General features: G+C 36.9%; 1 protein-coding gene across 1 annotated transcript in view; it reads left to right on the top strand.

Annotated features, from left to right (window-relative positions):
- The window catches only part of ADCY8 (adenylate cyclase 8), a 115509-nt gene that overhangs the window by 31214 nt on the left and 59019 nt on the right, over positions 1-25276 (top strand). The window contains 2 exon segments of the mRNA XM_058805544.1: positions 16446-16576; positions 18982-19093. Coding sequence (XP_058661527.1) covers positions 16446-16576; positions 18982-19093 — 243 coding nt within the window.

The raw sequence follows: 25276 nt of genomic DNA, 5'->3' as shown, positions 1-25276 counted from the left end.
CAGGGCTGTGTTGTTCCCTGAGGGCAGAACTTCCTGGAGTGTTACCTCACTGCAGGTGAGATTCACCTATAACCAAACAAAGCAGTGTGTCACAGGCATCATATGACTGGAAATGCATAAGGGGAAATGTCCTTGGGCCAAGGAAAATGCCCACAGGAGAAAAATACAGACAAAAGGACACCAAATGAAAGATCTCTTCTGAAATCTAATTTATGACAAACTAGCTCAAATTTTTGAAATATAATTTTATTATATAAAACCAAAACATTTTTAAATATTTCTGATTAATTTTCTTGCACGTTTGTAATTTTGTTATTATGGATGCCACTATATATGACAATATTTAATAAACATTTCAGCTTTTAATTTACATTTGGAACAGCAACATTAAACAAATACTCCAATGCTGGAACATCTTGAGCAATCGAGAGACTGTTTCCCTCAGCATTCTATTTTTTCCATTTGTTTCTGGGGTAGCATCTCATTTAAGCAATTTTTAAACATATCTGTTTTAAGAAGACTGACAAGGTCACATTTTAGGTGACCACTTTTTTAGCAGCTTGTTCATGCTCACTTAATGAGCATGCAGGCAATAATTCAGTGACTGCATGCACTTTTCTATCTTGAGGAAAAATATTGCCTAATAAATGGTATCTGTAGTTCAGATTAATGTAAAAAATATTTCCTGTTAATGCACATCAAATTTTAAAAAGTGAGGATTAAAGTTTACTAAATTATTTCCATTACTTTAATTTCCTTTGAAGGGGGGAAAAAAGGTGGAAAAAGATTGTGCAGGATGATAGTTGTGATGTGGCTTCTAAAAATTTCTAGAAATATTGTTGATGAACAATAATTTGCAGGGAAATAGAGGAATAATTATTTGTGTAATTCTTCCAGACAATAATTCAAGGAATTCCAAATTTGTTCCACTTAATTTTATTTTCCTTTCACTTGCCATAAACTGTTTAAACTAAAGGGTACTTGCAGCAAAGACAATGTTTTTGTTGCTTTCAGTGGTGGTACTGCTACTTTCTATAGTAGTGGATGACAATTCAAACCTCTTGAGGCTTCTTTCATCCTCACACATCTTCTGCTTCTTCAACTGAAAGGAATAGAAAATTAAAATTTGTTGACATGTTGTATGTAGGGAATGTCATGTGAGGTGGGACAGTTCGCCAGAAAGATCCTGTAAGGTCTGGTTTTTCCTTTACTTCATTTGAATCAGAAGGCCAGTAAAATTAAAGTAAAACAAAACAACATAAGTTTAAAACTACAACAAGGAGTGGCATGGTTGTCCATAAACAATTACTGAAGGAGGCTCCAATTTTATGTAATCATGGAAGTTATAGAAATTATTCAGATATACTTCTATTTATTATTGTGTATTGTTAAAACCAAGAAATTAGGTTTCTGCTATCCCAAAATGACCCTTCCACTTTCTTAATATCCCTTGGATTCATAATCTCTAATCTTCTGTCATTCTAATAATGATAAATGCTACTGCTCTCATAATGCAGTATTGTGCAATGCCTAAAAGAACCAGTCATGGAAAGTCACCCAATTGTGAGACAAACATTTTATAATCTGTGTTTTAGAGAAAAGCAAGATGTGCCATTAGAAATGTGGAGGTGTACAAGGAAACAATAATAGTGACAAGGAAGGATCTCTCATTGTCAGAGGTTTTTAAGGATCCTCTAATGAGGATATGTAGATTCTCTGGAATGCATATATAAATTTTCTACTGTGTCAGATTCTGCTGCTGGTGAAAAACAAGAGATTTTTCTGTAATTCCAGATACATTTCATGTATATGAGCTGATTTTTTTTTTTTTCAGTGAAAGCAGCTTCATTTATTCACTTGCAGCCATTGCATAAGGAGTGATGAAAATAGGAGGTGAAATCACTAAAATCCCACTAGGGATGAATAAATATTTTTGTTGTTCTTCATGTTACTGTAACGTGAAATTTGGATATCATGTGTTTTCCAGATGCCATTATCTTCCAGCAGCATCTCCCTTTGTGGGTTTCCAGGGTTCAAGAATTCCTTCAGCTATTTTGGTTTTGCTGTGAATTTTCCACTTTGACAGTCAAAGCCATTGTTGTTCAGAAGTGTCTGGGCCTATGGTCTCTGTAAACCTGAATTAGCTCCATAGGCTCATTTTCCACTGAAAATATCTCCAGGTGCCAGTTCAGCTTTTACACCAATTGCAGTTTATTCAGTGACTGTACAGGAAGGAGGAGAATGCAGTGCAGACCTGGATGATGCAAAAGACTTTATGGATCTTGGCTGATCCAGGGCAACCTGACTCCAGTTCTGAAGTGATTCAGTTTCCAGTGTCTATTTCCAACAGTCTACATACAATAAAGCTCCTATATATTTTTTCATTCTTCCTCCCCCATCTCCATTTACTCTCCACAAGACTTGTAGACAAAATTTTCTGAAGTGTTTCAGAAAGTCAGGACTTTCAGTTGTATTTTCAGATCATCAAGGATCTGATTTTCTATTGTTACCCTTTTGTTTTTGAACACCTGGGGTAGTTAGAAGTATATATTAGCATTTTCAATTGCAATGAATTTCCTAACTCTAATTACTCTTTCATGAAAATGAACAGCAGTGTGGCTACAAAGGAGAATTACTCCAGCAGTCATTGCTAATGATGTTTATGCACTTACCTGTATGGTATTATCTGTGTGACACCATTTGGAAATCCCAGCACCCTGTAAAACTGAGGGAACATCTGTGTCTAATTATTTCCTAATTTTCATTAAAAAATTAATTTTTTTGTGAAAATCTAAAACATTTCAGAGCTTGACATAGTTAAAGAAGTTTATGAATACCAGAAAGACTTTATCATCAAAAGATGAAAGTATCAGGAAAGCAAGCTGCAGGAGGCAGCACAGACAAATGTGTTGTAAAAACAGCCTCTATTTAGCAGTTATTGACAAAAAAATTGAAAAAATTTTTTTCACATCCAATGAACTGTGGTTAGCAGCATGTTCTTAAGGGATGTATTTATATTAAGCAGCCAAATATGGCCACCAAAAATGTCCTCTGATTTCATTTTTAAAACATTGCAATTATTAATATAAAAAAAATGAGGCTCTCAGTTTTCACATCCATTTTATTCCAACAATATCATAACTTGCTACCACCTGTTTGAAATTTTGATTTAATACTTTCATTTGATATCAAAAATGTTGACAACCAGTGCTATACTTTGTTAGCGAACACTTCAAAGATACTGTCTTTGTTTTAATCTTGATTTTGTTGCAAGTACACAGCAGGTGATTCTGCTTTCATCATATCTGGGCAATGAAAATAGATAGTCTAACTCACTTTCTTAATTAGCAACTGAAAATCCTTCAAAACCAATGAATATGTAATTTCCCTCATTGTGAAAATGCTGTGAAATTTCCTTGATGAAGAGCAGAAACCTGCACTAAATTTCTTTTTCTTTTCTATTTCTCAGGATTCAAAATCCCCAAGTTTTAAATGAATGACATATTAAATCCAGACACATATTGAAGTGATGGCTTTATGTAGAATTGCTTGCAATATATATCAGATGTCCTAACCTGCTCTTTCTCCAGTCTTTACTTGAAATTTGCATAACATTTTAGACCCTGAAATACTGCAATTTAATTATAAAGAGTCTCTCAGATAACTTTGTCATACTGCCTTTTTGTGCACCCCACATACATATATCAAGTTATACATATCTGAAAACAATTATTGTGTAGTGAAGTCAGGACTATTGTTGTGCAATAAAAATTGTGCAGGAATATTTGACTAACTGAAGCTGTAAATGAAGCCTTACAAGGACTATACAGGGAAAAATCACAAAAGTTAATTGCCCAAAGTTATTATAGCTACAAGACCATAAAAATCAGTCCACCCCTTACCCCTTCTCTTGTTATAAGAACACAACATTGCAGGACAGCAATTCACAGAAAAGGCATTTAGTCATAATTAGAAACTTCTCTGGTCATGCCACACTTAACTTCTTATCCAAGAGTGCTCTAGACCAAAGACACTAATGAAGCCTGGACAAAGCAATAGGAAAACAGGGATGGGATGGGGGGCTGCTTTCAAGCTAAGCAAAGTTGTTAAACTGTATTTTACTAACCTGAGTAACCTGGGATCTGAACTAAAAAACTCAATATTATGTCCTCTCTGAAACATTTTGTTTGCATTATTTCTAGTAGATTTAGAGTACCTAATATCATTTTACATAGAAGTTGTTTGAGATCAGAGGGGGAAACCCTGTCCATACATACAAACAGTCCATATCTGTTTGACTTTTGCATTCATCCTCTGGAGAGGTGTTGATTCTTGTCCTCAGTGTAGCAGGTTATGCATCATTCATGAAGAGAAAACTCTTTACTTCTTGCACAGAGCTCACCAACAAGGCTGCTCAGCTCTGGCTGTGTTAAACTATTGGCAGGGAGTAAACTCAAATCAGAAACAAATCCTCCAGGCTCTAAGTCTTGACAAGTCAAATGGAAAAAATTATTCTAATTTTAGCACTACATTTGTGTAGTTTTAATGCAGGTACCTAGTTCTAGAAGTTACTAAAGCCACAACACATTAGTCTTTTTAGCTGTATTGTTTAAATCCCTCTCCAAGACAGTCCTCAGCAAGCAGGCCCATTTCTCTGCAGAAACAATTTCCAATTCCACAGGGAGAAGGTCCTCTTATGTGAAAATAAGGGCCCTTGACATCTTTCTTAATTCTTATGGAAATGTTCTTGGGCATCTAAGACACAGGCAGAGGAAATGGAGTGAAGGCTCCATGGAGGCAGGAGGGCAGGTGGGGAGCAAGCACTGCCTGCTCCCAGTCTGGCAAGGAATATTCAGGCCAGAGGGCCCAGGTTGGTACCCAACCTGATCCACTGGGCTTCCAGGGATGCTTCCCATCAAGCTGGGACAAAGATGGGCATCTGCAAGTTTTAATTATGGGTTGAGTCAGATCAGTGGGGAGAAAGTAGAAAAACTTTTCTACATTAAATGGTGTAATGAGAAGGGTCCCCTAAGAAAGGGCCCTACAGGCAATTCCTCCCGCAAGTCCTGCCACTGAACACCAGCATTCCAGGCAATCTCTTTCTCATAGGGGATTCCAAAAATCCAATTAAAACTCATTTGGAAAGTCCAAACAGTTTGGATGATGTTTCATTTGATTGGAATAAAGGATTAGAGCTCACCACCTGAAAGGACCATTTGTCCAGGTGAGAAGAGGATAGTTTTGTTTTCTAGGTATGATCACACATTGTGTCTTTCTGGTATGGGCATCAGGGCTAGAAAATGAGAAGACAGCCCTTAGTCTTCAAAACAATCTGCTGTTGGCATATTTAGTCTCTTCTGCCTGAGATCTTTGGAAATACTGTAATCCTGCCTTAATCTCTTTTTCCATTAAAAAACCTGTTCTGTTTGACCATTTGTTTCCTCTTACCTCTACTTCCAGAGGATTTTTTTTCACACTTTCCCCTGCAACAATCTCTGCTTCCCATGTCTTTAAGAAGCTCTCTGCAGATTGATGAAGTCTAGTTTGTTTTTTGGCTCTTATTTTTTAAATTTTTTTAAGCAGCTTACATGTTATGTAGGTTTTATCAAGCTCTGACAAAGCTAGAATTTAATCAACTGTCAGTACTTTGCAGCCTCTAAAATAACAGCAGATTGGACTGGGATTGAAAAGGACACTTTAAGAGGGTTAAGCACCATGAAGTCTTGTGTGTATGCATATATATATATATATATATACACATATGTATGTACATATACGTAGATATTTGTGTGTGTATTTGTGTATATATGGTGGTGGTAAGAATAATACAATCTCTGTGAATTGGTATGAGGATAAAGTTCAGATTTAGTTTAAAAAATAAAGAAATAATCTTAATTTTAGAGAGCACATGGTCTTTATAAAAATAGCTTAATGTGCTTCATATTTTAAAATTATGATCACAATAACTGACCCTTTTTTTTAAAGGCCAAACAATAAAGTCACAATTTAAAATTTAAAAAATGTAAACCTCTGGTTAAATATTAAATGAAGGCTTTTTTTTTTTCTCTTGATAAAAACCAATTTGTTAATTGTGAGATTTTAAATAAAACTTTACATTTGTCCAGACTTTAATCTTAGTACTTTTCTCTAAAGAACCATGGTTGCTGCTGAAATTTTTTCTTCATGTTGTTCCATCAGATGATCAAGCTAATGGAACATCAAGATAACATACTGGTTAATTCAACAAAGAAAGGAATATGAAATGTTTTTATTGTTCTTCATAATCCATTTGCATATTCTCATTTAGTAGGTGACCTGTTTTCTAAATCAAATAAAAGACTTTTCTTCCTTATTGTTTGGAGGAAGAAATATTTACATGTATGATTCTGTACATACCAGGATGTATATTTACTATACCTTATCTCAAAACCTCCCATTACTGAACCCATTTGCAGTAGAAATCCAAAGATTGTAAAGTCAGACTTTATATGTAGTGCCTTCACATTCACTGCCAGTGTTTGTTTCTTATCATCAAATCATAACTTCACATTTTTCTGTCAAGTAGAAATCTAAGGTAAAATCATGACAAAAATTATCTGCTTCCTTCTCTTCTATTCCTGCAAATCCAGAGTTGCCACATGGGCTCAAACAGAATAATGAGGTTTGTAGTCAATGACAGAGAGATAGGAGTCAGACCCTGAAGTGCAATTCATATAGGGGAGAAATCCCAGTGTCAGATTTCAGGCATGGGAGCTCTCCTTGGAAGAAATTAGCGGGAAGGAATCCTCCTTCCTAGTAGATGAATTTTGGATTCACTGAGGATAAAACTCCTGTGAGGTACTTTGATCTCCAAACCAGGTTTTTCAAATGTGGTGCTGGTCAATAGTGAATGAAACTGACAGGATTTTGGTGGCCTGTGTCTCCTGTGCTCTCAGCTCTTTGCTAAAGAGAGAGGTGTCTAAAAATAAAAGGCTTTTTCCAGAGCTGCCATCAACTGGTGACCCTTGCTGATGCATCAGAGCAGCGGACAGAGATGGAATGGAATGAGTAAGGGGAACGAAATAGTTTCAGCCCCCTACAGTGATGAGACTTCTACCAGCTGGGCTGTCACACATTCCTCTTGGTATTAAGAACTCCAAACTTCGAATTCATCAAGTTAGTGCCTCTGCTCTGATTTTCTCATTCAGGATCAGAACTGTTAATGCATTAAGAAACTTCCCTTAGTGCCCTAAAAGGATTGTAGGAGGACTCTAAAATTAATGTCCTTACAAGATGCTTAATTAATAGAGGGACTCTGTAGTCCAAGTAATGATTTTAAATCATGTAGCCATAAGCAGTACCAATTCCAAGATAAACAGAGTCAAGTTACTGATGCCATTACTGAGATAATTTAAGGTGAGATAGAATATTTGGATAAACATTTATAAATAGGCCAATGGTCTTTCATATTGATGTTGTTTGGGTTTTGCCTTTTTTTCTTTTATATGTTCTCTGTATTTTTCACACATATATTTGTAACTCTGTCACCTATTGTATTAGTAGCTAGCTTTCCCAGTACTTTTCCATGGCCTTTCCCTGAGCAGAAAGACAAAACAAATTCCAGAGCTCCAAGCTCCAGGAGATAGAAGGTTCTGTGCTGTCTTGGTTCTTCCTGGGAACCAAGGCTGAGAACAACACGTCATAATCCATTCTCATGGACAAAACACAGCTAGTGCTGAAGAAGGGGCTCTAGAGAAGAGGTTTGACCTGGGGGGCAATGGCACCACCCCTTGTCCTCCTAATTGGTGCTTTTTATCAATTATGCTCATTTCCTAAGACCTATAAATGTGTACTCATCCCTGTAGGAGTGGGCTTTTGAGGACATCTTTCCAAAACTTCCCCCTGAAGGCCTTCATTAAAGATCCCCCTTTACATTATCTCCTTACTAAAATTGTCTCTAGTTTCATTCTCAGGTTGGGCAAAAGGCAACAATATCACCAGTATTCAACTGCCCATCTACAGGCCTATTCAAAGAGGTTTGATTTTCAGGAGGTGATTTTCTCCCACCTACTGAAAGGAAGTTTTATCCTGCTTGTTCTGTTTAGTACTGGCGTCTTGTAATTTTCTGACAAGGTGCATCCCTTGTTTTGACCAGAAAATATGACCTTGTGGCTCTTATTTATCTTGGTGTCTGCAGTGATTTAGCCATAGAAAACTGAACAATAAAAGGCACAAAAACCTTCTTTCTGATATTTTCTATGTCATTAGCTGCCGTGAGTACTCCTCACAGATGTGTATTTTACTGAATTTGTCTAGAAATTTTCAAAACAGCTCAAAAAAAAGTAACAAAATGGAAAAAGAGACATCTAAATCAATAGAAAAAAGAACCAGTACAAAAGAATTAAATGAAGATTTAATAGCAGATAAGTCAAAGCTGTTCCAGAGAAACATAGCACAATAAGCATTAAAGTCAGATGGTGCCATTCTGATATTTTAGAACAAATTTGAATTGTAGGAGCTGTTTTGTGATCATTTGCTATCCCAGTAAAACAAGGAAAAGCTTAAGATTATGCTATTATGAAATCAGTGTTGTGTCTGTCTCTCTCCTGCTCTTTAGCTCTGATTCTGGCCTTCCTCGCAAGCTAACTGAAATTTATGGAAGCCAATACACCAGGAGATAGTACAAAGCTTTTTGTCATAATATGGGTCTTATTTCCATATAAATATTTTTCTTCTGAATATTTATCTTCTCCACTATTGTTTAATAAAGAATAAATTTTAAAAATCATCATGATATTTGGAAGAAACAAAATTGAGAATATAAAATATGACTTTCCAATATTAGATGAGTCTAATGGGTTACTGTGGGGCTGGAGAGTATCACTTGTTCAGCTCAGGGGTCCCCAGCGAAAGTAGGACATTGACCTGTTGGAAAAAACCTAGAGGAGAGTCATGAAGATGATCAGAGAGCTGGGGCATTTCTTCTATGAGACAGGCTGAGAAATTTGAAATTTTTCAGTCTGGGGAAAAGAAGCCCATGGGGAAAATTACAGAACCTCCCAGTGCCTAAAAGAGCTACAAGAGAGATGGAGAAGGACTTTTGACAAGGGCATATAATGGTAGGATAAGGGGGAATGGCTTAAAACTGAAAGAGAGCAGGTTGAGATTGCTATTAGGAAGAAATTCTTGACTGTGAGGGTGGTGAGACCCAGGAACAGCTTGCCCAGGGAAGATGTGTGTGTCCCTTGACTGGAAGCTGGATGGAACTTTGATCAACTTGGTCCAGAGGAAGGTTCTCCCGCCCTTGGCCAGGTGATAACTGACTGATCTTGAACAACCTTCCAATCCAACCCATTGCATGATTCTATGCTAAATGTTCATGTCTACAAGGTAGGGCAGTAATACAAATTGTTTTGTACCTCCTGCTTTTCACCACTCATCTTTCTAACATGTCTGGGTTTCACAGTGAAATGTAAATCTAACACACTCTTCATTCACGAGATAAAAAATCATATGTAAGAGTTCAGAGGACATGGAATTGTTAACAATTGTATGTATTCAATACAGACACTTAATTTGAGAGCACTTAATCTGAGACCTGTAGATCCTGCTGCTAAACTAAAAGATAAACAAGCAAAGCATTATCAGGAGATTGTTTCATGATGTGCTCCCACCCACTCCCATGCAAGACAGTGGTGCTCATGTGGCCTTATGACAACTTGGTTCATTGTACCTGTGCCATAGTGTAATTACTGTCTGCAGTTAGCAGTTAGCTTCATGATCAACTGTGTTACTTCTGAAAAAAATGTTTTAAGTATTTTTGTATTTTTTAAAATATTTTGAAGAGGAATATTTATTTTTTTATTAAATATACCTGCACCAGCAATCACAAGTACCATGCAAAAAATAAAAAAAAAAAAAGACAGGGAGTGTTGTTCTACCAATTCCCAGTATGTTACAGGATGAGCTAAATATTTACGAAGCAAAAATTGTACTGGGAAGGCATAAAAACCCAAATTGGCAGCCCTGGAATCATTCTTCTACATTTCAGGAACTGCAGGGTAAGCAGGCACTAAGATTGTGATCTCATTACACAGCCAACTGGGTAATAAAAAACATCTCCTTTTACACATGGCAGTAGACTGTTAGTCATCACACCCTGCCAGGATTTTGTAATGTGGCTTCAGGTATTGAATCATCAAACCATTCCCTACCCTGCCAAAAGAAAGAACCAGCAGGACTTGCAGTTCCTCTCTTCTGCATGTACTATGTATATTGTTTTACGCTGATTTGGACAACAGCATAGAGGAAAAAATTTAATAACATCTTCCTACAAGAATTGTGGGGGAAAAGCTTTTTTCTACTTTCATTGCCATAAGCTTTGCAACATGTCTCATTAGACACTTTCACAAAGGGTTCACTTTCATTCACTCTCATAAATAGTGAGTTATCAGTTTGATTGAGATTCTAAATGTGTTTCATAGACAAAAACTAAACAAAAGGAGACTCCAAGACCTTCTGTGTGACTGGCCTTGTTTCTCTTTGAAAACAGCAGATGCTTAAATGGAACATGCAGCCAAGGATGGGATAATTTGGGATATTCCTTACTGGAATTAAAAGAAAACAAAGTTGATATTGCTCATATCAAACATTGCAGAAGTTAAGTAGTAAAAACTAAAAGGCAGCCTCATAACCCCACAAGTCTGAATGAATTAGGTACTGCAGTTCCTTCAGTATTTTTTAATTAATTCCCATTGTCTTGATGAGACAATAAAGAGCAGCTGCAAATAGACTGTCCATTGTACACTTAGTAAGCACAAAGGAATTTCTCTTCAGAGCAGTTCATCATAATGAGAGGTGCTAATTTCCATTTTCTAGAGTGACATCTACAATAATTACATCTATTCTGAACATGGTCAGATTTTCAGTACAAAACAATGCAATTTTTATTGACTTCCCTTAAATGTAATAAAAGCTCATGTGCTCCACAAAGACTGAAACTACTGCTCTGAATGGCCCTTTTCACATCCTATTAAGTTTAGTGTTTAAGACAATAAAACACCTCTGATATTAATTGTAAATGTTGTTAAAGATAAGCTTGATGGTTCTGGAAAAACGATTCTTAAAAATCAATATGAAAAATGTGACACAGTTTCCCTAGAGCATCTATGGTTAAACACTTCTGGGCTACGCCCACTCCAATTTTACACAAGTGTCTTGGGAACAGCCATCAGCAGCATGATTCCAAACCCAGACTTACTCCCACAACTTCTCTGTAGGTTTCCCCTTTTGATGGTACATGCAGAGGAAAAAGAGCAAAACCTGAATTCACCCATCAGTCAAGAGGGGTTTTTTTGCTTTGGCAAAGCCATCCCAAATAAAAATTATGTGGAACAAAGAAAAGTCTATACCATCTAAGTGGAGCTGGTTCACGGGGCCTTTGCAGACAGCAGATCCTGCAGGGGTGATTCCCTCACATGACCTGCAGAGAAACCTCAGGGAGTTTGACCTTCCTCTTAGCACTCTCCTCCAGATCTCAAATTGCTTGTCAATGTTTTGTGCTTGTTGGAGTTTTGGTCTCTTTGATCAGCACAAATGGAGAGATCTCTGGTTTTTATTCACAAGCCTGAGGCCTCGTGCACTGGTTAATTGACTCTTCTCAAAAACTGCTGCAAAGGTCATTATTTATTCATCAGGGTCATGTCCCAGTTCTCCATGAATGTGCCTACCTATGTTTGTGCAGTTGTAAGCACTGGTACCCCCTGATTTCAGTGAAAGTGACCCAAGGGATTAGTGCATGCAGACCACAGCAAAGCTGTGCAACAAGAAATGACTATTGCAGATGCATAAAACAATAAATGGGCCTTAGAGGCAGTATAAATGTTTAATTACAGTCTTGGGATTTTAAGTAGATGTGGGTGACTCATGAAGTTAATTTACTTATCATTGCAGGATTTGCTTCACTGCTGCTAACTTTTCCTGAAGGAGTAGATTGGGTAGGAGTCAGCTCCATATTTGACACCTCCTAAACTAAGTGACTACATGCTCTTTACATCTGTGAGCTCCTACTACCCTGGACTGAGATCTAGTCAAAACAGGCAACAGAACCCAAAGAGACCCATAGTAACACCAAAGGAGTAATTTACTAGGTTGAGTATCTCTCCAGATTCTTTGGATGAAATGAAAGTTTGGGCATAACTACCTTGGAGTCACAAAACTCAGGTGTTCAAATGCAGACCTGAATTCTACCATCAGTGTGTTACATTTTGTGATTTTTACTGTTTGTTTTTTTTTTCTTTACCATAGTTATTCTTCAGGTTAAAGGTACTTTTTAAATTAATTTACTCTAAACTCTGACAGCTCCATCTTAAACATTGGGGTTGATTCATGTCATGAATTGTTATTAGAAGAATAGTTCACAAGCTCTTTTCTAGCATTCCTTTGTTGCTATTTTCTTTTTTTCTATGTCTTTCCTCTTGAACAAATATATCTCTGCTCCTTTTCAAACCACTTACCACTGCTGCTTTGAATTGTCTCCACTTAGACCACTGCTGAACTAGTAAGCTTTCAAAAGATCTGGGTGATGGAGTGTCCTTCATCCTAAAGTTCATAACATTCTATTAGGGCTTTCTCTGTAAGGGAAGGAAATTTTTCTTATGTGTTATCCTCCAGCTCTGAAAATGCCTTCCAAGAGAGATTGACTAAAAAGGTGAGGACTCTTTGATCATGTAAATAGTAAGGTACAGAAGATAATAAAAAAATGATATTTTTCTTTTCCCTGTGATTAGCTACTGCTTTTTTGTACATGACCCCCACACACTGTTGTTCTTCTGTGCCACAGTATCTAAATCTGTGAAATAGGAGCAATGGTATTTAAGTAGCTTGAAGGGGAGTTATGTGGCAAGGATCTTTATATCACGGGAAGGTGACCTGACACTCATTCTTGAATAACCAAATATCTTTCTTAACTGTTGGATTGAAGAAAAGTGATGTGAAAGACCTCTGAAAAAGGACTTGGTCCAGAGAACACTAGAATCAGCTGTAGGAAAAGAAAGAATGGAAATGATCCACACTAGAGCCAACCTCAGTTCCCAGCTTGGAGAAGAAGCCTGGTTCAGCATCCCCACCATCCTGTCAGTGTGGTGTGATGTAAGAGTAGCTGGGCATAGCCAAGGACAGCTGACACCCACAGAGCAAAAAATTTCTGTCATTTGAATGCTTCAGTACCAGAGAATTGATGGTAACTGAAGTGCCTCAAAAAGTATATATAGATACACACAGGCACACTTAAATGCTGTTTTTCTAGCTCTTCCTTAGCACAACATACACTATGCAGAGCAGTGACACAAGCTGTTCAGGAACCTTCAGTTGTGATTCCAACAAAGGCTCATCACACACCTCACTATTAATGGAGGAGGGCTGCTACAGAGGCAAAGTAATTAACCTCAGTTTTATGGGTCATTGCCAGATCTTATGTGCAGACAAGAACATTTAACTTACCTTAATGAGTAGCATGAAGGTTAAGATATCCAATGTCCTAGGCACATTTTTCTTGGCTTAGTGAACATGTGCCAAGCCAACTATGTTTTATTTTACATAAACTTTCTAGAGGCATTGCTCAATACTCCCTTAGGTGAATGCAAATTAGGAATGTAAGGTTTTCCTTTTGGAAAATATAGTACATTTACTATTTAAGCCATAAATGTATGAAGGAACTGATCTTTTTTTAATGTTCACTTATTATAGATTTCATAAACAGGTCAATAAAATCCAGTATTTCTGTTTGCTTTCTTTTTTCAAATCTCCTTTAAAAGAAAAATGATCTTCCAATTTGCCATCCTTCATGGGTAAGCTAGAAAATAACATATTTCTTTTAACAGTGAAAATATTTAGTATTATTCTGAATGTATCTTTGCAAGAAGTCATTGGACATTTTATTCATACAACTCCCTGAAATACTGATCTGATTTGTTCAGAAGGTGGTTTTATTTTTTGGTCATAGTGAGCTATGTATCTTAATAGTGAAGGAATAAGAAAATATAAGTGCGTTCTATCATAGGAAGCTTAAGGACACAAAAATTTTAAAATACTTCTGGCTCCCAGCCTAACAATCAGCAGCTCTTTGCATTTCTTTATCAGTGAAGCTACCTGAGGTGTAGATGTTCCTGTGAAACCTGGGTTTGCAGGAGTATGCAGGACCTCCTAAGGGACTGATTTGTTTCTTGCCATCACAAGCATCACATCCAGTGTGTACACATCAGAAGAATGAAGGATAGCAGAATTCCCAGGTGGAAAGGGGGGAACAAAGCCAAGACAAAGCAGATGTGCTAAAATTAGAACCACCCAATATGAAAACAGAAAGTCTGAGCTTGGCTATTTCCCAAAACAAAGGATGATCTTGCTGCATTATAGTTCACAGCCTGCTCTTTAGAAGCCATCACTCGCATAATTTTTTGTCTCTTCCTCACAAAGGCAGGTCTTGATTTAGCAAAGGTTTGTAGAATAGGTGGATAAATTAAATATTAGGAGATTCTCAGTTGTCTCATATTCTGTCAGCATGTTATGCAGGAAGGAGTGCCTTCTTGGATGGGGGTGTAACACTCCAGTGCTGCAGTGGTGAAACACTCCAGTGCTCCAGTGCAGCTTGTGGCAGCCTGTGTTCTCCCCTCTTAAACAAACATACAGTTCACCTCAGCTGGTGCTGCCATCCAGACAAATGGAGGTGTTTATCCACAATGTGTTCCCATCAGAGCTGAAGATTGTTTACTTAATGCTGACTGAGACTGCTCAGAGTGAGAATTCTTCATAATCTACACTGTGAAAGTTGTAAGTTAGTAGTGTTTCACTTCCCATGAAAGCTAGGAAGGGATTCCTTCATTTATTCAGATGTTTCATCTATGGCGACATTTCATCCACATGACATTGAATCTTGCTGCCATAAAAATCATTATTTTCATGATTGGTTTGCTTGTCCTTCTCATTCCACCCCTCATTCCTGTTCAGTTTTTCTTCTCTCTGAACAAATCTTCACCCTTGAGAAGGGACATAACACACAGCCTGTATACCATGAGATTATTTAATATCCTCCTGATATCAAGTTGCCTCAAAACAAATTCAACATCAGTTACTTTGACAGAAAAAGGGAGAGGAGAGGAGAGGAGAGGAGAGGAGAGGAGAGGAGAGGAGAGGAGAGGAGAGGAGAGGAGAGGAGAGGAGAGGAGAGGAGAGGAGAGGAGAGGAGAGGAGAGGAGAGGAGAGGAGAGGAGAGGAGAGGAGAGGACTTTATTCATCTGTGCCCTCTGTTGTCTACATGTGCACCTGATTTGGAAGTTCGTATCTGGTTTTCCCTAGATATATCCTACTCCTCAAAATATTGTTTGAAATTTGGTTATAAATAGCCTACATACATGCTAGTAACATTCTCTTCTTTAGTTCAATAAGATTTCAGTATTTGCAATCCTCTAAAGCAAAAGAAAAGTGAAAAATTGTAGCTTTGCTCCAGAGTGATTGGGAGTGATAAATTCCAATACTGGACAAAGCTTTCTAATCTGAAAAAAAAGGGAGACTGAAGGCAAGAGGACACAATAACAGTATTTTAGTACAGAAAGATTGTTACAGATAAAGCAGCATTCGATAATTATCCATGCCAAATTTGAAAGGATAAAAAGAAGGTTTAATTTGCAGAGAAACAGATTTGGGTTGGATACTCACAAAAATCTGTCAAAGCTGTTAAACTGATGAGCCACTGAAGCCAGTCTAAAATCTCTCAGGGGATGATCTAGGGCTTTCATTAAAGAACTTGATTACTTTTTGAGGGCTTGCCTGGCTGTACTAAGACGTGGTTAGTTAGAGCATGGTGCTAATAACCATGAGTCCAGGTTCAATCCCCATATATGCCGGTCACTTAAAATCCTTCTGGTCCCTTCCAACTAGGGATATTTAGTGAAATTCTGTGAAAATTCTGGAGTTAATTATATTATGACAGGGCTGGAAACAGCACTTGTGTGGATATGTATATATCTCCTTGTGTATAGGAAGGATATGGGCACTAATATGCACTGATACACTGTGTTTGCACACTAATAATAAACTAATATACATGGATACTTTACTAATATACATTATAAAGAAGCATGTGTATATATAGAAACATATGTCTCAAACGTTTACTCTTCCTGTGTTCTTGAAACACAGACAAAACTAATTAGAAATGAATATGTTCTCCAGTCCTCCTAGTCAAGAGGACAAGTTTGAATGGCTTCATGTGAACTCATTTTATTCTTCCTTACCCAAACCAGAGGTGTCCTGGACTATGGACTCAGGCTGATAAAGTGAATTATCACAAATGGCCTGAGCTAGAATTTTTAGAGAGGAGGGTCACATCTTAAATAACCAGTTATCCAGATCCTTAAACTAGGCATTGTGAAATACCAGTGCAGACTGACACTGGTTTCCTCTTTGTTTAGGAGCGACTGGTGCTCTCTGTGTTGCCACGTTTTGTAGTCCTGGAAATGATCAATGACATGACCAATGTGGAAGATGAACATTTGCAGCACCAGTTCCATAAGATCTACATTCATCGTTATGAGAACGTCAGGTGGGTGAAGTTGCCTTTCTGTAATTTCTAAGGTCTCAGATGTTGCTAAATTACTCTTGTCTGAGGATTTCCCTTCTGTTTCTTTATTCATTCATTAATCAGAAATTCAGTGTACCCTTGTTTAGTGTTTGAGCAGAGAAGCATTTTGATGTCTTCTTCCACTCATCAGGATGGCTGGATGCCATGGCAATGGCGAGACCCATTTGAACTAAACACTGAGTCTGGACCATTTGTGTCTTTTTTTCACTTTTTCACCCTCAGTTCACTTAAGTGGTCAGGATTGCACAGGAAGGGGAGTCCTGCCTACATGTGGACATATATTCCGCCACAACCTGGCTCACCCCACACACTGAAAAATGAGATGGAGACTTGTAAGATGTTTTCAAAGATGGTAACCTGTTATATGGTCCATCTGCTCTATAGCCATTTTCATTTAATCAGTCTTTTTATTATTTTCTTAATCTTTATTCCTCTCTCTAAGTTTTTCTTTCCTGAAATGTTATCAGAAGGGTGATAATTATCCTATGAGCTGCTACTCATGGTAATTAGTCCTAATTGTACATTTACACCAGAATGATCAACTTCCACTCCATGACATTACATCATCTTGGTTTTAGTGTATTTCCAGAAAATCAGAATATTTTATTAAGCCAATAGCATTTTCCATAAGCCTTTCCCAAAATACAAGGGTAAATAATTGAGGGACCATCTTTGAAATCATCACTGAAGGAAGTGAAAAATAAGCCTGGGAAGCAAGTACTTTGCCTTTCAATGAAACCAAAATATAACTTTTCCTGGACAAGTTCAATAAAATAATTTGCACTTCTGCAGAAGAATAAATTTATTATCTGCTGCTTCTGTGCCCATGCAGTAGCTCAGATGTGTTATTTTATTAAATCTGATTGAAAGTATCAAGGACCCTCATAAAGGTTTGAGCTGCACTAAATTAAAATGTCTTCCATTAACCTTTTCCATACTCAGAGTAAGTGTTGCTGTAGAAGAATCAAAATATGGAGAAATGGCCCTTTTTCTTTAATGGAAAAGGGTTGTAGACAGGGTGAGAAGTCAAAACATATTTTATGCCTAAAAGAGATTTGAAATTAAAATTCTGCATGCTTTATAATACAGATACTGGTTGGCTTCTATACATACTGCCAGAAACTAGATCTTTTCAAAACAAGGTTTCATACACCTTATTTTATTTCCTAAATGTTTAGTACTGAATACCACCTAAACCAATGCTATATGAATCCTTACAAATATCCAGGTAGAATTTTTTGTTGATTTGAAAATTAAAAGTGTAGAAACAAGTAGTTTCAAATTATTTTTATAACTTTAGTCTATTATTACTATTCATTGCTCTTTGAGTGGCTTGGTACTTTGCCTTTTAATTTTATTCCTTCTCACAGGTAAAAATCTTCCCAAGTTTGTAAGCACTTGTTTAAACTGCACCCAAACCTTTACCAGTCCATACATTTGAAGATGTGTTATTGATCAACCTGATTATTATTGTATTTCTTATTGGTTACATTGGTAATTCTCAGACCCTGCCAAGTTGTGATCTTGTTCATCACAAGTCATCAGCTAAAGTGAAACAAAATCTTCTGGTACTCAGATTGTAACACCAGTTTTATTGGTTGACTTTCAAGTGCTGACAAGGTTTTCTGCCAGAATGATCTGTGTCTTTTTGAACATCACCTCTTTATAAAAGTAGCCAATGCATTCTTTGGCTAATAATTACTGAGCTATTACATGCTTTGTTCTGGGTGGTATCTTGCACACCACACACTTTGTGTGTGTTTATGTTTCTCTATATTCACATGTGGTCATTCTAAGCACAGTGAGCAGCCAAAAGGCAAGAAAAATAACTGGATGTTCAAACACAGGTTAGAAGTCTGTTTGCAAGTGGTTTGTCAATGGAGATCCTACCATAATTTCAGGCACACAAGTTGATACACCTAAATTCAAAGTACAATCAGTAGAATGAAAAAAAAAAATCCTATTAAAGATTCATACCTTATAAAGAGAGTACTATAGTTCTAACTCAGGTACTTCTGTCACATGCCTAAAATGACACTAAATAAAACTGGCCTTAGCCTGGTGTATATCAAGGCTACCACAGATTTGTCTGTACTCTTAGGATTTGAGACTTGTATGCTTTGAAAATCTAGAATTTCATGATTCCTATTTCTAGCAAAACATTTTCTCACTCTTAGTAGTATTTTTTTAAGTTCCTTCAATATTTATATTCAGTAGTCCAGTATGTACAAAAGTATAGAACAGAGGTAATGTTACCTCAAGGGTAATAAAATGATCCTTCCACTAGTAAAATGCTAGAAAGTAACTTAAAACATTCAGTAGTTAAAGGAAATAGAGTGAAATAATAATATGTTTTCTTTTTTCAGCATTCTTTTTGCAGATGTTAAAGGCTTCACCAACCTTTCCACAACTCTGTCAGCCCAGGAGCTGGTCCGAATGCTGAATGAACTCTTTGCCAGATTTGATCGACTAGCACATGTGAGTTAAACAATTAATTTCCAAAAAAACCAAAATCAATTCCATGTTTGGGAGGTTTGGGAAATACCCTCTGATCAATTTGAACAATATATATCCAGATTCTTCCCAAAGGGATTTTATATAGCAATTGAGATTGGAAGACACTGACAAAATTGTATGAAAAATGATGAGTTCTGATAGCAAGTGAAAGCAAAGGTTAGAACCAGAATATTTGGTTTCTGTAGTGCTGGACAGAGAATGGTATGATGGGAAATCACCTACCACAGTTTCTAAGGAAGCTTCATATTTTGGATTTTTGCTGGAAATTTGTTTTTTAAGACCCTAGCTTTATTTGTCTTTTCTTCTGCAAAGTGAGGAAGGTTAAAAGACGCATTCATTTAAGGTCATCTAATCAGTTCTCGCAGTCATTGCAGTAGTTAGTTAATAGCAGGGTTTACAATCTTTAGGCTGGATTCTATCTAACTCAACAATGAAATTAATTAAACACAGCAGAGGAAATTATTACATTAGGAAAATTAGTTGCTCCTTAATTAGAACTGATCAGAAAAAAACCTGAAGCACAAAAATACAAGTGGAACATGCTCAGTTTTGCTAGCTTGTATTTTTTTTCATGCTTCTTTGGTCAAAATGTAATTTAATATGGACCTCTTTAGTGTCAATACCTGAGCTGACTAATAAGGCTTCTAAGTGGAGGCAATGAAGCACATTTCATGGAGTTTATCTTATCATTTACCCAGCCAAATGTATGTACATACTATGGGAAAATGCTAATTGCACCGACTATCATAGACCATGCTATCTATTTCCTGTAAAGGAAACCTAAAGTGGCTTGGCCTCATGTAGAGATTTGCATCCCTCACTGGTTTTTATACATTTCTGAATTAGGGTGATGGGGTATTTTTACACATATTGCACAGTATCAGAGTAAAATCCTTGTGGTTTTCTCTCATCTTACACATTAAGGTCAAGAAAAGCAAGTCTTCCATAATTATTGAAATTTCTTTTGATTCAGCTATTTTTACCTCCCATAACAATGTGTTTTCTTTTGTACAGAGTGATGCCATAACCTATTGCCTGGGCAGTGGCAAATTAGTAAATGCAACCTATCTGCTTTGCAAACAAAAACCCCTTGTCAGCTCTGTCTGCACTGTAAAGCCAGGTGAAAGAATTACCTCAGTCCTGTCTTTTAGAAAGCTTAGAGGAGTAATGTCTGCTTTTGTATGGTTTGACAAAAATAGCTATTTTAACTGAAGAAACATATTTTACAAATAGAATGTACGTATGTCACAGAAATATTTTAGGAAGACTACGTATAAAAAGTTCTTTATTGCCTTGCTTCACATTTCAAATTTGGCTAGCGTTCATGACCATGAACCATATTTTGTAACCATTCCATAAACTGTATTTAACCAATAGTGATTTTGTAGAGAATGACTATATCCAGTAAAGGAGTTAGGAACAAGGAAGGCATTTACATTTAAAAGCCTAATCCAGTGAATCCTCCTTCACTTGCCACTTAACCCTGAAGTCAACTTCTCGCTTGTTTTCTCAGGGTTTTTTTTATTTTTTTATTTTATCAGAACTGAAAATTTTGCTTCTTTAAATGCCTAGACATTTTCCCCTCTCTGTGGCTTGCCACACATCTCCGCTTAAACCTTCTAGAAAGCTTTCTGTTGCAGTTCTAAATTCATAAATCTTAATGGAGAACATGGATTATGCCATACAATAGTAGGTATACCATAAATGTAGGTGAGTCTATTTTAAAGAAAAGGTAATAAATATATAAGTCTGTTTTACATAGCCAAGAATTTCTTATCCAGAAATCTCTGATTTGGGATGAAAGAACATCTGTGTCTGCAAAACATCATTATCAGTATTATCACCTCTCAAGTAAATGTCCCAGTCACTAAATTCAAGACTCTAGGCTCCTTCATGCATTTCCTTTCCTAGTCTGGGAATTTACTTCTTTTTTAAACACATCATTAGACTAATCTACTGGTTTAGAACAATCCTCTGAAAGGTGGAAGGCACAGGGAAGAGGCGCTGCAGAAACTGAACAGACTTTGCCTGCAAAGATTAAAGTGATATGATCATGAAAAATTAAAATTTAGTAAAAAGAAAGACATTTTGATTGTGTTCCTTATTTGTGGGTTCTGTGACCTGGATGTCATGATACCTGGGTGATGCCCTGACAATAGAGATGCCTAACACAGAGGAACCTCTCTTGCTTCTCTAGAAAGAGTTTGGTGTTTCTGTCCAATTCAAGGACACAAATTCTCCCTCTGCACTTTACAGGAAACCAACACTCCACACTGGACTCTTATGGAGGGGACCAGCTTCATAAAATAAATGGTCTAAATCTTATATAGAACTTCACCTTTTCCTTTGAAAAATGTTGGAAATGGACACTGAGTGACTCTGAATTTTAAGGACTTGTGGAATTACAGGGATCTATCAACCTACTGATCCGATACTGCATAAAGCTTTCACACCTGGTAAAGGTGTATCTTTTGGAAAAATTCCTGGTCTTCATCTGAATGTGCCACGAGATGATTTTGTTTTAATACTGGTCCATCTTGCTAGTATATTCCAATGCCTTAGCACTCCCACTATTTTATTCTGCATAGGATTTTTTCTCCTTTGATTTTTACTGACTTTGAATTACATCCGTTGATTCTTGCTGTGGCCAATCATTCCCAGACCAAAGGACCATCTTGCAGCCACTGACTTCCTCTGGGAATGCATTTGGATGCTTTGATAAAGGGGCTTCTCAGGTTTCCTTTTGATAAAAGAAACAGACCAAACTCACAGCAAGGTTTTTACTCTGTAAGATTTATTCCTTGAAATAGTTTTGGGGACTACTTTTCTGGACCACCTCCTTGTTTTGAGAATCCCTTTTAAAACACTGAAAACAGTGTTCCTGGACTAACCTCCATGAGTGTGAAGGCAGATCATCACAATTCCTCCTAATCTCTCTTTCCTCAATCACTGTCCAAATGCCATGTTTCTGAACATACGGTGATAACACTATTGTACTGAAAAATATTATTTTTGGGTTTTCTGGTCTTGCTGTCACATTGTAACCACCATGTCTGTATGGTAATTGTTTATTTTACTGGTCTTATTCCTTTTGTAAATGTTATTAGCAATAGTTTTCTACTTGCCTGTAAATCCTTGACAGGACTTTCGGGAAGTGGTCCTTTCAAGGCCTCCCTAGAAGGATCTTTCACTAAGGAGGATTACACAATCACATCTAGATTTTAGATCTATCACTTAACTGGTTCTTAATCAGCTTAACTAGAGTTATCTTAACCCTTCAAAATGTTGCTCAGACTCTTGGAGTTTGCTAAGAATTACCATCAAAGCAACACAATCAGTTGCAGAAAGCTTGAGGCAGTTTTTAGATTTTAAGGAAAAAAATGTATAAATCCTTATTTACTTCTAAATAAAAGTATTAAATTATAATCTCATATAAAGGATTTTTAGATCTGCTCGAACATCTTATATAAATCATATAATATTAAAGAAGACATTTTCGCAGCATACTGAAAAATGTAATTTAGCTAAGCTTCTTTTTTCTCTTATTAAGCTTTATTAAATACAGAACTAATGGAAAGTCTCTGATTTTTTTTAATCTTCCCTAAGTTACATCAAGTTTTGTGGCATACATTGATGCCTATAATTAATAACAAAAAACATCCATAATATCTGTATCAATACAACAGAACATTCTGAAAAAAATTAGAATTCAGTTCAATATTTCTTCCAAGAAAAAAATGTAATGATATGTTATGTACAGCTACTTCCCATTTCTAATCACTCTGTGATATTTGTAAAAGATTTATAGTTATTAAAGAGAAAAGTAACATTTACAAAAGAAGAAAAATAAGTTGACATAAAATAGAACTGGAGAAAACATTCCCTTATATATACTTCATCTACTGAAAGGCCTAAATGGAAACTCAATTAATATTAATATTTTCCTTAGGCAGAAATTTTGAGAAGGGAAATAAGATGACATTCAGCAAGATACTTAATCCTAAAAAAAGTCCTGCCTTGGTGAAGTAATAGTTATTTTTGATGTTTGTTTTTCCTCTGCCTTCTCTGCAGTGCTAGATATCAGCCAATACCATGATTTAAATTATCATATTTCTGAATCCATCTACACTGTTTGTAGATTCAGTTTCAGATACAACAAAGAGGAAAAGAATCTTATTAAAGGACTGATGGGGGTTTTGTTTATTTTGTTTCTAAGGAGGCAATCTTCTCCTGTAACCTCGATTAAATTGTCTCCTGTGGTGGTGCAGACAAGCTGTCAAGAATTCCTTCAGCAGTGTATTACCAATGTTGTGACTGCTGTTTCCAGAGGTGGAAGCCAACCTGGCTACCAGGCTCCACAAGAACACACCACCCCAGAGCCCCAGTAAAACACCTCCACGTGTTGGTGTCAGGAAGGGAAGGCTGGAGGGATTTGGGGGCTTTTCTGTTCCTTGATAAAGACACTCCCTCTGCAGTGCTTCACTGTCCCCGGCCACATTTCAGCTCTGAGCTGGCAGTGCTTTGTTCCATGGTGAAATTATCTTCAAGCATGTAACCCACAGGATTCCAGAGACTTCCTAAAAAACCTTTTGTAAACACATATGCCGGGTGTGAATTTTTTCATGTGTATATGTTTAAGGTGCTGTAGCAAGAGGCAGAGTTTCTGGATTATGATTATGAATATATAATATTTAGCTCATTATAAAGACATTATATGAATTTATAGTAAAGTGATGGAGTGAATCCTCTTTTTGCAGTGCTTAATTCTGAGGTTTTTTTCCTCCCAAGCAGTTTCAATAATTAATTGGCTCCTACTAATGAGTGAACAACCTTGTTTACCATCTTCTCCCTACATTTACAGTTTTTCAGATGGTAAAGAGCCCATCAAAAGACCTAAAGAGTCATATAAACCCCAGCCCACAAAACACTTTTAGAAGTGATAGTATACAGATTTTTTAGGAAAAACTTCATGAAAATGACAGATTGAATAAAATTTGTTTCAAATTTTCCAGTTATTCATAAGCTAAGAGTTACTCAAATTCAACCTCCCCCAAAAAGAAGCCCCATTTTGTGGCTAATTTGGGATTTGAATTAAATTAGGCTTCGCAAGTATATTCTTGGGGATTCTCCAACTCATTCTTAAGAGAGTTATAGAATAATTAAGGCTGGAAAAGACCTCTAAGATTAGCCATGTACCTAACACTTCCAGGGCCACCACTAAACCATGTCCCTAAACAGCACATCCACATGCCTTTTAAATACCTTCAGGGCTGACAACTCAACCTCTTCCCCAAACAGCCTGTTCCAATGTTTGGCAACCCTTTAGACGAAGAAATTTTACCAAATATCCAATGTAAATTTCCTCTGGTGCAACTGGAGGCCATCTCTTCTTTTCCTGTTTCTTATTATTTGGGAGAAGAGACTGACCCTCACCTGGCTGCATCCTCTTTCTTGGCCCCCTGGGCACACCCTGGCTCATGTTCTAATGTTTTTGACCAGTGTCCCACGCACCTGAAGCCATTCAGTTCTACAAACTCCTAAGGGGCAGAATTTCCATTCAGAATTGTTCCTGCCTTAGCTAGAAAGAAACACCTGGAATCTTTCTCATGGGGATTTCTGCCCCTGAAATCACTTAAAGCATAGTCTTCTAATTAAGAGCTGCCAAGGCAAATTGCTCACCAGACACAGCAGTCATAACAGTTTTCTTCTACAACATGTCAAGGAACAAAGCTGTTGATATAATAAATTATAAAACTCATTCACCATCATGCCTCAGTTCCTTCTGCAGAATGAGACCTCAAACCTTTTTCTGGCAGCACAGAGAAATCCTAACCACCCCATTATAGGTTATTCTAAAAAAACCCAAAACATTCTTTATGCACTATGTTAAAATACGTAGAAATTGTTTAATATAGTGCCATACTTATGTATTCAGGCAAATGAAAGACTGCCATATTTTTCCCTTTATGTGTATAAAAATTAGAAACAATCTTTGTGTAACATATCTAGTCCTTTTTTTTGCCTGCATGACCAGACTTGAGAACCCCCCTCCATCTGGCTCTCCCAAGGTCCCAGTTCTGTTTTCCAACGTGACAGAGCTGCAATAGAAGGAATTTGGATGGAGCTGTCTCACCAACCCACCCT

This window comes from Ammospiza caudacuta, chromosome 1 (assembly GCF_027887145.1).
Source record: "Ammospiza caudacuta isolate bAmmCau1 chromosome 1, bAmmCau1.pri, whole genome shotgun sequence".
NCBI classification, from domain to species: domain Eukaryota; kingdom Metazoa; phylum Chordata; class Aves; order Passeriformes; family Passerellidae; genus Ammospiza; species Ammospiza caudacuta.
This window is presented reverse-complemented; position numbering and strand designations above follow the sequence as displayed.